This window comes from Aspergillus caelatus, assembly GCF_009193585.1.
Source record: "Aspergillus caelatus strain CBS 763.97 unplaced genomic scaffold BDV27scaffold_239, whole genome shotgun sequence".
Classification (NCBI taxonomy): Eukaryota; Fungi; Ascomycota; class Eurotiomycetes; order Eurotiales; family Aspergillaceae; genus Aspergillus; species Aspergillus caelatus.
The window spans coordinates 14,250-27,701 of NW_022475502.1; the positions used below are offsets into that span (position 1 = coordinate 14,250).

General features: G+C 49.6%; 5 protein-coding genes across 5 annotated transcripts; 1 reads left to right on the top strand and 4 right to left on the bottom strand.

Annotated features, from left to right (window-relative positions):
- The first annotated feature begins 2,141 nt into the window (after positions 1-2,141).
- On the top strand, positions 2,142-4,457 carry BDV27DRAFT_47675 (putative pH signal transduction protein PalI). Its single transcript, XM_032076715.1, has 3 exons — positions 2,142-2,464; positions 2,521-3,781; positions 3,844-4,457. Exons 1-3 carry the CDS (start codon positions 2,275-2,277, stop codon positions 4,343-4,345), a joined length of 1,953 nt encoding a protein of 650 aa, XP_031922967.1. The 5' UTR covers positions 2,142-2,274; the 3' UTR covers positions 4,346-4,457.
- A 652-nt stretch (positions 4,458-5,109) lies between these two features.
- Positions 5,110-5,997, bottom strand: BDV27DRAFT_149173 (uncharacterized protein; the record flags this gene model as incomplete). The annotated part of the gene is made up of 1 exon (XM_032071014.1): positions 5,110-5,997. One exon carries the CDS (start codon positions 5,995-5,997, stop codon positions 5,110-5,112), a length of 888 nt encoding a protein of 295 aa, XP_031922968.1.
- Positions 5,998-7,081: 1,084 nt separating this feature from the next.
- On the bottom strand, positions 7,082-9,186 carry BDV27DRAFT_47691 (general substrate transporter). Its single transcript, XM_032076716.1, has 5 exons — positions 8,743-9,186; positions 8,275-8,682; positions 7,835-8,222; positions 7,333-7,787; positions 7,082-7,278 (listed from the first exon to the last, which is right to left on the bottom strand). Exons 1-5 carry the CDS (start codon positions 8,939-8,941, stop codon positions 7,103-7,105), a joined length of 1,626 nt encoding a protein of 541 aa, XP_031922969.1. The 5' UTR covers positions 8,942-9,186; the 3' UTR covers positions 7,082-7,102.
- A 365-nt stretch (positions 9,187-9,551) lies between these two features.
- Positions 9,552-11,199, bottom strand: BDV27DRAFT_162190 (NAD(P)/FAD-dependent oxidoreductase; the record flags this gene model as incomplete). The annotated part of the gene is made up of 2 exons (XM_032073351.1): positions 9,552-10,499; positions 10,549-11,199. The coding sequence occupies 2 exons, from the start codon at positions 11,197-11,199 to the stop codon at positions 9,552-9,554; spliced, it is 1,599 nt and encodes a 532-aa protein (XP_031922970.1).
- Positions 11,200-11,687: 488 nt separating this feature from the next.
- Positions 11,688-12,664, bottom strand: BDV27DRAFT_162191 (M50 family metallopeptidase; the record flags this gene model as incomplete). The annotated part of the gene is made up of 4 exons (XM_032073352.1): positions 11,688-11,897; positions 11,951-11,995; positions 12,056-12,418; positions 12,479-12,664. 4 exons carry the CDS (start codon positions 12,662-12,664, stop codon positions 11,688-11,690), a joined length of 804 nt encoding a protein of 267 aa, XP_031922971.1.
- Between the last annotated feature and the right edge of the window lie 788 nt (positions 12,665-13,452).

The window sequence follows — 13,452 nt, forward strand, 5'->3', positions numbered from 1 at the left end:
TCGACTTCCAAGCACACTGTTGGCGCTCCGAAGCGGTAATAAAGCATGCTCGCAATTTATTGTCTAGATTCGGATTAGGTCCCATTGGTACTGCTCGGCGATGTCTATCAAACTCTCCCAGAACTCAATCCACGCGTGGAATCACCCCGATACCTTGGGACTCGAGTAATGTGGCCTGAGCACGACGATCGAAGTAAGGTACCTCAAGATATATCAATGGAGGTTGTCCAAGGATGCATTAAGGTTATCAGGCGAGTGATCCCTCCCCAGTCACCCTGTATAGAGATTGACAGCTAATTAGCGTAGCGAGAAAGAGGGCCAATGTCTATATGTCAAACAATTAAGTACCTGGTAAGCTTCTGACGAGGCAACATACCACGTAGTGAAGGCCTCATCATATTAATGTTGTATTCAAGTGTCTCAAGGACGGAGGTAACCCACCGGTTGATTTGAAGTGGTTGATCCTTGCCCACTAGAATTATACATTGGAGTGTAATAGACTGATAGTGGTTCGGCTCCGAATTAAGCGAAGCCGTAGCATTGTTAGCGAGGATTGTACTTCTTTCTCCTCTCCGTCCTCCCTTTTTCTTTCGACATGATTTCCGCAGGGAAATTTCGCGAAAGCTGTGGTATGCTAAGAGCTTGTAGATGCAATGCTAATTAAGAACTGCTCCCTTTTAAAACATCGCCATGGTCGGATTATCGACCTAGAGTACATGTCGACTAGACGGGTGGGCTCTGGATTCATTGAAAAGAGTGGAGGCGACATCGAGGCCGTCTCCACTGTGGTACGTAAAAGTACTTCATACCTGAAAATCCCTAGCCATAGACGCGTGCGTGCTATCTTAAGAAGCTCGCTAGTGACTGGGGATGAGGGTACACGCAAAGTACTGTACTTCGATCCGTTGTGATCCTGTTCTGGGCACTTTCATCCCGTGTGGTCCACCATGGTCGGGATCCAGATCGTGCCCAAGTTACCTTGAACGGTCGACGATAGGTTCAGTGAAGTGGATAGGGAAAGTGTCCTTTAATAAATTTCCCGACCTTGGGGCGTAAGGATGCGCTAAAAATGGTGGTCCACCCCTGATCACAACAGCGATAAACTCAAAAGCGACAGTTTGGAACGATGCGTAAAACGCTTCTGCGGGACCGATAGCCTTAGCGCGTGTCTTGCAACACTTGTTTGTTTCATTTGGACAGAACTTCAATCAGACCAGACACAACCAAACATGTTGAGGGTCTGCCTTCTCAAAAGTTTAGTATTTGTACCTGTGTATGTATATGCTATAAACTAAACCATGACCAGTGGAAAGAACACTGAATATTTGAAACCCACCATCAGCGTGAAATGTTATTTAGCTACGTACAACTATTAGCAAGAGTCTCTTGTGAAAGGATCCAACAGAGTGTGATTGCTGGTCGGGCGAATCAGAAGGGCATTTGGGTGGGAACCGTCGCATTGACGGGAAGCTAAGGGGACGGAGACACAGCCACCACGAGGAGTCTGACTCGAGGACGGAGTAGGTTGGTGTTAAAAGAAAAAGATGAAATACTTTTAGGAACTATGTGCCAGGGAAGTGAGAAAGGTATGTACTCACCGATAGAAGGATAAGTAAAGTAGAAGTGCGATAACGTTCAACATACAGAGTAAAGTATGAAGAATACTACTAGTTATAGTTTTTGTGGCGATGCCGTCATGCGGGTTAGACACCTGAGGCAAAAGATGGAGTCGCCTTTCCACCCGCTTTTGTCTTGATCAATTAATTCTCTCTCTCTTACTACTCTCCACTCCATTCATTCATTCGTTCACTATTCTTTCTCTCTCTCGACCATTGCTCTCCGATTCCCCTCTGCCCTTTACCGTCGCATTCTTTCTTGTCTTTTCTTTTTTTATTTCTTCCCTCAAGCCTAAATAGATTGTCCGCACGATATAGCTTTCATCTCTGAATTTCAACGTTGATTCATTTACCAGCTTTTGATCCGTCCCCCCCTCTAGCTTACCATACATACAATCGTACTACTGGACTAGTTCTCTCACGGGACTCAAGCGCTCACTTTCCCTCAACCCCCCAGAAATTCAGGAGACCTACAGCAATGTTTCAACCAATGCTGTGAACTCTCATTTTCACCATTGACTGCGTGTGTCGCTGTCAACTGCCCAGTGGTTGCTATAGTTATTGTTACTTGACTCAACGTGATATTGTCTTCGTCATTCATTTTTAACTCGAGCTCCTCGACGGGTTGTCTATCGCTAGGCAACTCCGCCCCTCCGCCATGCTTCTCAAACCCGCAACTCCCCTCACGATCCTGCTCCTGATCGCTTTTGTTCTCTTGCTTTTATCCGTTATCTCCACCCCCATTGTCAAAGGAATCCCGTTGGCAACGTTTGAAAATGTCGACTATGGGGTTTTTGGCTATTGTAAAGGGGGCCAATGTACCAATATTCATCTCGGCTACACTAATGGTGCGTTTGGTGGTTCGCCAATTTGACTTAACCATCCAGTGCTAAATTATGGACAGAGGACCTCTCGGACACTGGCGACGACTTCAACCTCCCTTCTAGCACACGAAGATCGCTTTCGTCTATTCTAATTGTTCATCCGGTCGCAGCGTTTCTTACCCTAATCTGTCTTTGTATGGCTGCCGCAGCTCACTTCCATGCTCCGTCGCATTCGCCCCGCTACCTACTCGTCTTATTGATCCTGCTCCTTCCGACGCTCCTCGTCTCCCTGCTTGCGTTCCTCGTGGATATCTTGTTGTTCGTTCCTCATTTGGGATGGGGTGGCTGGATTGTACTCGGCGCGACCATCCTCCTCGTCAGCTGTGGTGTGGTCACTTGTGCGATGCGCCGAACCCTCGTAAGTCGCAAGGCGCGAAAGAAGCGTATTGCTGAGAACGCCGAGATGAGTGGTGAAAACTTCTACAACCGCCAGAATGCTGCCGCGGCAGCCGCAGGTCTGAATGATCCGAAGCCGCTCAACGGGGAGGCAAAGGAGCCTTTCGTTACTGGATCACCTCCTGGATCTGACACCGGCCCCACGTTTGCGACATTCCGGACGACAACGCACGAGAGTGATGATGACCGCATCCCGCTGAACTCGCGAACACCGCCCAATGATTTTCCGTTACCAGACCATCCGTATCCCACTCAGATGCGTGATAACGGGCCGCCATACAACCCCTCCCGGGACGAATTCGGAAACCCGCTTCCACAATCTGGTCCCTACGGACCCGGCCCTCGCATGCGACCTGGGCCGGGTGATCCCCGGCTGCGCAATCAATACTCGGATGGCAGTATGGGCTCGCGGAGGGGACCACCCCCACTGGGTTTCGTCCCGCGTGGGCGGGGTGCTTATCCGGCTCGCGGAGGCTACGGCCGTGGAGGTCCGTATGGTGGACCCAGAGGTCCCCCGCCCGGTGGTAGAGGTAGTCCCATGGGCTCAATGCGAGGGGGGCGAGGAGGATACCGAGGACCGCCACCATTTGGCTACGGTCCCAATCCTGGACCGCGACCAATGCCGCCACCAGAGGAGGAGAGGTACGACTATGATGTTCCGCCCGACTCAATGCGTCAGCCGTCTCCTGGACCAATTGGAATGGCCGTGTCGCCACCGGATGGCAGCCCGATAGGCCAGGCGATTGAGATGACACCGCAGCCTAGGCGAACGGGTTCGGCGGAGCCGGTTCCCCAGGAGGTTTTGCTAGACCCGCAACCACATGCCCTGTCGGCAGACGGCCAGCCCGAACCTGTCAGCCCTTCGAGCCTTTATAGCCGGACAGCGTAAGACCCTAAAAAAAGCTTTTGATCCCTACTATTTCTTGTTCATAGCTAACCCCGAGTAGATCATATGTTCCTCCCCGCGCTGCCTGGGAGCAGGCTGAGCGTCGCCCCGGACATTCACCCTCACCCGTCCATGCGTACCAGCCGACGGAGACTACTCGAACCCCGCACCATGCTCCTGATGAGTCGGCGGATTACTTCGAAGATGCCGATCCTCGGTTTGCTAATCGTAATGAGCATGCCGTGGGCAACCCGCGGTTGCCTTCTGTGTTGACGCCGGGTAGTTCTGGTGAGCCGAAATTGACGGAAGATTTGGCTGAAGGACCCAGCTCACCCACTACTAGCGATATAAGCCATTTTACGTCAATCTCAGAGCGGCCTATCAACCCGCGCTGGCAGCCGCCTCCACTTCCGGCTCAGCAGAGACAAAATGTCTTGCTGGAGAATAACCCCGACTTTGATCTGCGAGCGGGTATGCGTGGAGGTGGTGCTGCTGGTGGGGTAGGAGGTCGGATGCCGCCCATGTCGATACCCCGAGAAGCCTCACGATATCCTATACCCTGAACATAATCACTAGCGTCATATTATTTGTTCGAGTTTGGACTTTATTTACGTTGTCAGTACTATGGTTCTGCAGGTCTACAGCACAGCTGGCACGGGAGTTTTGGCGTTCATCAGTGATGGGCTCCTCTGGGCCTTAAGGCCTCTTAGTTTTCTTTCTCTTTGCCACATTTTCCTTTCAATCTCTTTGACAGCATTGCACATAAAACCGCGTGGCATCGCAATGTTCACCGTGATCCGGAGTCACAGATACTCAGCGAAGCGCGCATGGTGGTCTCCTGTACAGAGCTACGATATGGCCCCATGCATCGGAAGATGCGTGTATCATACTGTTGTGATAGGGGAGCCTGGACTCGCTCACGATCTTTTATCTTCTCGACCTCTCTTTTTCTACTATCGGACAGGCTCCATGGATGATAATGCAGTATAGGAAGTATTTCAGTCTTATGATTCTCTTCGTACATGCGGGGAATACCTAGTGATTCTCATTAGTTCTCTTTGATAGCTTATGAATGGGAATTCCATTTGTCTATTCTCAAGATCTTGTCACAGCACCCAGTATGAATATATAAGGACTACCGTACATCCTTTTAACCAGTATCTTTGATCACCAGAAGAAAATATTCACATAGATTAAGAAAAGTATACCAACAATGCCGGGGTATTTATAGAAATGACAAACCAACACAGAAAAGATGTTAAAAAAAAAGCCCAAGCAAATATAATACAAAACAATCCCCTCAACCAAGCATCCAAACCACCCTGAATCACCGCTTTCCACTGCCCTCCAACTCATTCACCCTGGACGTATCGCTCATCTCCACCCGCACGCTCTCCCCCGGCAACTCCGCAAAATGCTGTCCCACAGGCGGCTGATACGCAGGAACCGGACTCATCGGATGATTCTCATACATGTAAGGTAGAGATCCCTTTGCTACCTCTGCCCCCATATAACCACCCGCATCGGACCCCCCAATCGGCGTCCCCGGCTGCACATATCCCGCTCCAGGACCCAATCCCGACGCAGACCCGAATCCCTGCCCTGCATTGCCGGGAGGATTGCCCCCAGATCCGCCTCGGCGTCGTCGTCCAAGCCAAAACGCTCCGCCCACTACCGCTATACCTGCTACCACACCGATTACTATCCCCGCTACTGCTCCGCCGGATATCCCCGAGGATGAACTGGATGAATTCCCGGGTGAGGATGTCGCACTCGTCGATGCGGTAGTGGTAGCAGTGGTACTGCCCCCCGTAGAAGTCCCCGTCGAAGACGAAGAGGTAGTGGAAGTAGAAGTAGTAGAAGAAGAAGAAGCAACGGCGGTCGTCGACGGTCCATCATTCCCCCCATAATTAACCATATACGAACGCAAATCAGTCGAGGCCTTCTTGGCCCACCGCGACGGCGGCGTGAACCCGCTGTAGGACCCGGAGCAGTTGTCGTTGGACCAGATGTAGAACGAGTAAGGGCTGTTATCGGGCTCGAAGACGAATTGTTTGCCTTCTGCTTGGTCGATTGACGTGCAGGGGGCGGGCGAGGTGCTGCGTTCCATGAAGGGGGTGTTGGAAGCGTTGCGCCAGGTGAAGGTCCATGCTTGCGTTGTTGGCGTTGTGGTTAGGGTTAGGAGGAGGGTGGTGAGGAGGGGGAGGGATTTCATTTTTTTTTTTTTTCCCTTTTCTTTCTTCTTTTCTTTTCTTTTGTTTTTGGTGAGTCCCCCGGGTGAGTTTCGGTTGATTTTCTTGTTGTTCTGGTTATTTTGTGCTTTGGGAACTGATAGAGATGGTATTCTTGGCTGGTTTGATGGTTGATAGAGTGATAGAGTATGTGTATAGAAGTATAGAAGTAAGTAGGGAAGGAGAGGAAAAATGAAATGAAATGAAAGAGAAGGAATCAAACGTTTTTTTTATTACGAGCTATGCTCACCAGTCGTGTTCAGGATTGGCATTCATACAAACCATTCCTAGATGGACATGCGAGATCGTATTCAGGACGATAATTGCCCTTTCTGGATAGTCGGATCTACATGAGATTCTGAGATTGGACCCCCCACGTTAACTCATTTGCCTCCCACCATAAACTAATTATAAGACATAGACTCTGCGAAGCATTGGACTAGTTTTGTTCATGTTCCCATGGTCGTAGATAATTTTATTTTAATTTTTTTCTAAATAAAAATTGAGTAATCCGGTGCAACATGACATGTGAAATGGTGGGAATGGAATTCAACCAAGTATCAAACTTCTCGCGAGAAGTGTCCATACAGAGTATGGTCAATATGTCGGGTGGGGATGGAGTCGATCGGCGCGGGTTTGTTAAGATGCCATTGGCGAGTCACCGCAGAATACGAGGTGACCAGACACTCCGTCGATAAATTAACTCGGCATTCGAGCAATCATCTTCCTGTTCTGGAATGGAAAGTGGATCTCACCGTGCTTCAGGAGTATTCCAGGTAAGGTACGAAATCGAAGGGTCTGGAGATCGACGTGCCACTTGCCTCAGCCCCTTGGGGTTGCAGTGACTTCGTAATAGGAGGCTCAGCTATGGTTGAGTTTAATTGCGTGTTTGCGTATACTCTTTTTTTGATTATTTTTATTTTTTACTTTGCATGTCAACCGGAGATGAAATGTGAGATTATGCTAATGCCGGGTTCGACGACTACATACGGAGCACTTGAGAGTATACAACAGTATCGGGGTAACACAAACAGATATAGAGACTAACAGGTAGAGTGAGAGACTTGCTCGGTCGCCTAATCGCCTCTCCTATACGTCAACCTCTTTGACGCCCATGCCCTCACGGACGACCACCTCTTTCTTCTTCAAAGATGCCTTGACGGGATTCTTTTCGAGGAAAAGCTCTTCCAGCTCTTCGATAGTGCGGCCCTTGGTTTCCGGAAGAGTAAAGAACATGAAGATGTACTCAAGGAAGTGCAAGACCACTGTCCGGGGTTAGCTAGTTTGATCGGCAGCTCATTGGAAAGGAGAACACTTACGGAAGATAATATACATTCGCCAACCAATGTTGTCCATCCCCGTCGGCGTAGCGTACATATTGATGAAGTTGGAGCCACCGTACACCACGTTCTGGAAAGCCATTCCCTTGGCTCGGACGCGGCTGGGGAGGATCTCTGCAGGATAGAGTGACTGCAGTGGAGTCCAGCTGAACGAGAAGACGATACCGTAGAGGAAAATACAAGCGATGAACCCATAGCCCATGCTGGTAGTGAGGCGTTCTGATTCGTAAGAGGAGATAACATTGATGGGGATATAGATTAATCCTGTGATAAAGGTGCCGTAAAGGAACAGAGTACGGCGGCCCCAGCGGTCGACGAAGCAGCTGCCACAGAGACCACCAATAAAGGAGAATACTGTGTTAAGAGCATTAAGAAGCAGCTGCTGGGACGAGCCAGTGATTCCGGCGTTCTCGAGCATGACCGGCATGAAGTATCTGCTTGATTTAGTACTGCTTGTCTAGTCATGATCGGGAGGACTCACGTAATGACTGATCCACCAATGAATTGCGAAAAGACGCAAACGAGGAAGAGAAGCCAGAGACGATATAGCATGTCCCGGGATGAGAACAGGATTTTGTAGTCCCACCATCGCCGGCCCCCTGTCTCTACCTCGAAGCGAATGCCTTCCTCGATTTCACGACATTCATGGGCAACAAGCGCAGATTCCGGATTACCATTACCATGATATTTGATCAGCATCTGTCGGGCTTCTTCGGGTCTATTGTTGGCAAAGAGCCACCGAGGACTCTCGGGCATGAAAAAGGCCACCGCCAAAACGATGACCGAAGGAGCAGCCTGAATGACAACCGGGAGCCTCCATGACCAGTTGGTATTCATGAACCCTGTTCCATAAGCAATCCACGTGCACGCTGTGGAAGAATTGTCAGTGATGAGTGGTATGTGAGAAGTATGATGTCGTACCTAATGCCCCTATATAATATCCCACGACGTTATATAACCCTCCGAAGATTCCACGCCACTGGGGAAGAGCAATTTCCACCAGATAAATCGGTGCTGACGTGTTCGATATACTGATGCCCATTCCGATCAGAAACCGGCCACCGATAAACTGGGCAACCTTGGGGGCGGAGGCTTCCAGTATTGTGCCCACAATGATGATCAGTGAGCCAGTGAACATGCCAAAGCGCCGACCAAAGGTGTCTGCGGCGGGTGCAGCAACCACCGCGCCCGCCAGATTGCCTATGGCATAGATGGAAAAGAGTATACCAGTGCCACTACCTTGCATGCGGGTGCCGAAGTGCTCATGGAAAGTGGGCATAGCATTAATGGAGGACATAAGGGTACCGTCAAATCCGTTCATACAACAGTCTATCCTGTCAGCAATTGAAGGGAGAATCGTAGTAGAGAGGTATATAGAGAATCCCTTACTTAGGGTAGTTAAAGCAACAAGACCATACAAACGGACCATTGCCCATGACCAGGGCGACATGCGCTCCTTGGTGAGAGCATCGTTGAGCCCAACGGACAGAACCTGCTGCCGTTCGATGTTGTGGTTGGAGCTCGCATCATCAACCGCCTCCCGGTTTTCCACCGAGGGCTTGCTTTCAAGAACTGATCCAGTGCCCATGATAACAGATAAAAGAGAGGTGGATAAGGCCTTGCTGGGGAATCTGGTTCATCCCCACGGGGTAGTGATCCGTATATAAAGTCCTCTACCCACATAACACAGGCATAGTGCCTGTTAACCCCAGATTTTGGCTCGTGCTCCTGCTTTCAACACGGTGAAAGATCCGCACTGCTCCCCGCATCAATGCACGTCGAAGAAGTAGTTGGTGCAAGTTATGGATGCATGATCAAGAAAAAAAATGGGGGAGCATGTGGTACCGTCTTGCATGGCGAGGACGGCTAACGGGATGCGACACGGGGAAAGGTCCGCTCTACGATAAAAGCCTTGTACTATAGGGTTAGAGTTATGCTTAGTGGTGGTTCGTCTTAGGGTTATGGGGCCTTTGGGTGGAGATTCTCGGGTCGCTTACTGGTGGCAACTCCAGGATCCAATCTATTTGTAGGTAAGTTTATTTCAGATCGGAACGCCCAGCAATAGTCCAGTACTCCGACGTAAGTCTAGGTCTTTTGAAAACTCGAATGGGGTGATGTGCTGTCTCAACACTGTGTTTCTTCCCCTAAGTCTTCATCGTATACTGAACCAGTTCTGTCATGCTGCCGAGGTAAAACCCTTACAAAAATCGCGCAAGTTTGAAGATGCTCAAGTCACGAACTCTGGATTCGGAAAGGTACAGTTCTTTCGGGAGCCAATCCGTGACTTTGCCTGCTGGTCGGCCGGCTCGAGCCTCCAGGTGGACATCCTCACGCCCTAAAACCATGAGTCCAACAGCCGTCCCCGAAAGCCACGCCAGCACCATTCCATCGCCATTAAAACCGGCTGTGATCCATTCGTTCGCCGGCGTACTTCCGGATTCGGAGGCCGTTGCTTTGCGTTTATTGGAGGCCCTCCGCCGCTTCGTGAAGGTTGGACTGACTTCCCCGACAAAAGGAACGAGATCGGGCGTAAATCCCATACATCCTGTCCATAGTTGTAGTACGCGGGCATGTTCGCCTTGAAGAACGGTTGACCAAATTCCACTCAAGTAAGCGCTGATAGTAGGGTCGACACACTTATCCTTCCAAATCCCAATCTCATCCATCCCTTTGCCATCTGATTTATATAAACCGCCACCCAGCATGATTTCCCCACCAGGGCTGTGAGGGTCTGCGGATTCTCGGGGTCGCTGTGTGATATACTCATACCCTTTCTTGCCAATAATACTCCAGGAGCGAGAGCCGTCTAGGTGAGATGAGGGACCGTCGGCTTTTTGGGCAGACATATGGCCACGAACAGGGAATATTTTACCTTTTAGCCCAGGGATCAAGTTCGGCGCATATGCATCAGTAGCATGGACAACGTGTGTGGCGCGTATCTGACCACGGGACGTGTACAAAAGGTAAGGTGTAGTGTCGTTATCCTCCACGTGTATCTCCCGGACAGTGGCTCCCGTTTCAATGACGAAGGATGATTGGTATTTAGACTTTAGTTTCATGTAAATCGAAGTAATAAGTCGGTAAGGCCACATGGCGCCGGCACGGTACGAAATCGCTCCGAGGCAATGACTGCTTGCGCCAAATTGCTGGACCCCAGTCAGCTGGAGAATATTTCGGCAGTCACAGCTCACCTACCTCCCGTGCTTGCTTAGCATCCCAAACCATAGTGTCCTCGGCGTATTCCGGGGCATCCTGTCGTAGTTCTTGGACCATTTCCCGCGCTTTGTCCCATATTGTCTGTTCGGTAAACAGATCCACAGTTTCCACTTCCCTGGCCTCTGCTTCATCAAGACCTTCGTCTTTGACCAACTCCAAGATTGTAGGAAGATGTCTGAGTTGGAAATGGAGCACTCTTTTCGCTTTTTCTTTGCCGAGCAGCGCCTTCAGATCGGAATACGTTAAATAGGGAGAACACTTCAAGTGACCGCCGTTTCTTCCTGTTGCACCGCTGCACACCTGGCGCGCCTCCAAGATCACAACTCTTTTCTCTATGCCCAATGCTTGGCATTCCGTAAGAATCGTGTAAGCTACACTTGCCCCCGAGATACCTGAGCCAATAATCACAACATCTGCTGACTGAGGAAGCTCCTCCGATCTCTCGTTAACTAGCTCTGGGTATTTCGGATCAGTCTGCCAGAACGAAACAGTCGGATCTGGGACTGGAAATTCGGGGGCAGCGATGCGTCGTAGAAGGGCATTGCTCTCGGCGGCATTCTGCGAGAGTTCTGACCAGAAAGCAGCTAAGGCGTGATAAGTTTCACTTATCCTGGACAAAATCGCTCCCATTATGTGAATGAAAAGTAACTGTTACAGAAAGAATAGCCTATCCCTTATTAATTTATATAGCTCTGTTGGCGTGTTGAAGAATGCTGGGTTATAGTAGCCGTTGTTGAGAGTGAGAGCAATATTAATGCAAACTTGTATACTGTAGGCAGTAGTAGTTGGAAAATGGGGATGTTTGGCTCTCCAAGAAACTGCCCACCAAGCTAACCAGATGTAGTTAGGCAGTAAATATGAGTCCGTTCCATAGATTAATCTCTAATAACCTTGAGTTTCTTGAGCGTATCACTACTACGTATTGTGAATCCAAAAACTACCATCTTCGAGAAAGGGGATATAACATTCAATCCGTTACTCATTCATAGCAGAAACACAGGGGTATAAGGAAATGAAAATCCAGACAACACCAATTCGGGATTACAGGCTTCAATCGTCTTCTCGTCGATAAAGATGTTCGTGATACTACCCGCTTCTAAGAATCGTCGAGTACTCGCTTAGATAGTCGGGATAAAATGCTTCGAGGAGTCTTCTTGCTCGCTGAAGGACTCCCGGAATGCTGCAATGCCAGCAATGATGCCGATGGCCATGAAACAGAGGGAGATAATGGACCAGATAACACCCCAGCAGCGCGAAGAGCCGCCATAGCGTTTGGCAAAGACGCTGGCATCTGAAGTGTTGACCTTTCGAATAATGAGGTCGTCGCACTATTCAAGGTGTGGTTAGCAAGAGCGGGTAACATGGGTATGGGGAGACTCACAATATCCCAGACGCTGTAAAGAGCAGACATGACACCGATGAAAAGCTGCGATCACATTAGTAACCCGGCTGTTGAAGAGGTACACAGTACAGGTTAGTTACTTACCACCACCCACTTCAGCGCTTCTCCATGTGCAATGAACCAACACGCCACCAGCAGCCCGACCGCTAAGAGAATGGTAACGATGGTCAGCCAGTCTCTTCGGGCCCACCACAGCGTAAGCAGGAAACAGACACCCAGAACAATGCTAGCAACTTTGCTCGCAACAATATCGAACCCCGCGAAAATCAGAAGGGCGCCGATGATGGACGATCCTAGATATCCGGCAGGAAGGGTGACGGCGCTAATTCCACCCCGCATATGTGTAACTCCTCCTTCATGGGGATCAAGGGAGATCGATTCAACTTTGCCCCCGGTGCAGCACGCGGTGATCGCATGACCAAACTCATGGAAAGCAATAACCAGCATCTATCAACGGTCAGCCTATTGGTAACATAGATATTAGCAGATTAAATAAGTCCTTCTCACCTTGAAAGGCCACAGCGACCATCGGAGATAGGGTAAGTTCCATAAAAGCGCGATAACGACCACATACACGGCCATCACTCCTAGCGTCACCGCTTGTGTGTGAGTGACGGTTAGGTCGCGCTTGGCGAGATGAGAGCTTGCGGCATCGAGGGCTCTTGTATCGAGCATCGCATAGTGTGGCGCCATGGTGATTTTACCTCTTTACAACGTCGAACAACTGGAATGAGGTCTTTGTGCTGTTTATTGTATCTTGAAGTCGAATATTTATGAGTGCTGCCTTACGCGTCTAATCAGTAGATACTTGCCTAAAAGGTATTAGCGTGTGGCTGGTCAGGGGGTATTTTTAGCATGTTTGTACGTGGCTGACCGATGTAAGGCTGGCCAATCACTGCCTCAGGAATCGGTGTCAAAAATGACTCTATCAAAGTTTGGACCGACCAGTCGTCCCTCTCAGTTGGATCGGGAGGGTCAGTCAATAGCTTACGTGGTTTATTTGATTCCCTGAGACATGGCTCTCTATTTAGTATTGACTTTTTTAGACTCTTGTTCTAATGCTCTGCCACAGTTCAGAGCCTACCCACTACTGCATCAGCACCTAATTCGCACCGCACCGTACGGCAAGTGGATCATTCTTCAGTCTAGCTGCTGTATCCGTCCCTCCACTGTCTGGCCTAGCCCATGTGGTTCTCAACTGTCAACTAGACCCGTTTGGAAGGTCTCTGCAGCTTTCTCCCAGCAAAAGAAACAGATCAGACAGCAGTGCATGGCAGCAGTGTAGACTCTAATATGGATATGGGCCTTGCTAATTCAGGCCTGTTCGAGATATAAAGAGCAACGAGCACTACCTTTGGCATACACCACATTGGTTTCATTCATGCAATTTATTAATACAAGACACGTCTATATACAAGCGTTATGGCCATTTACGGCCATGCTTCCCATGGGCATTTCTAACATTCTTAAATGTTATGCAA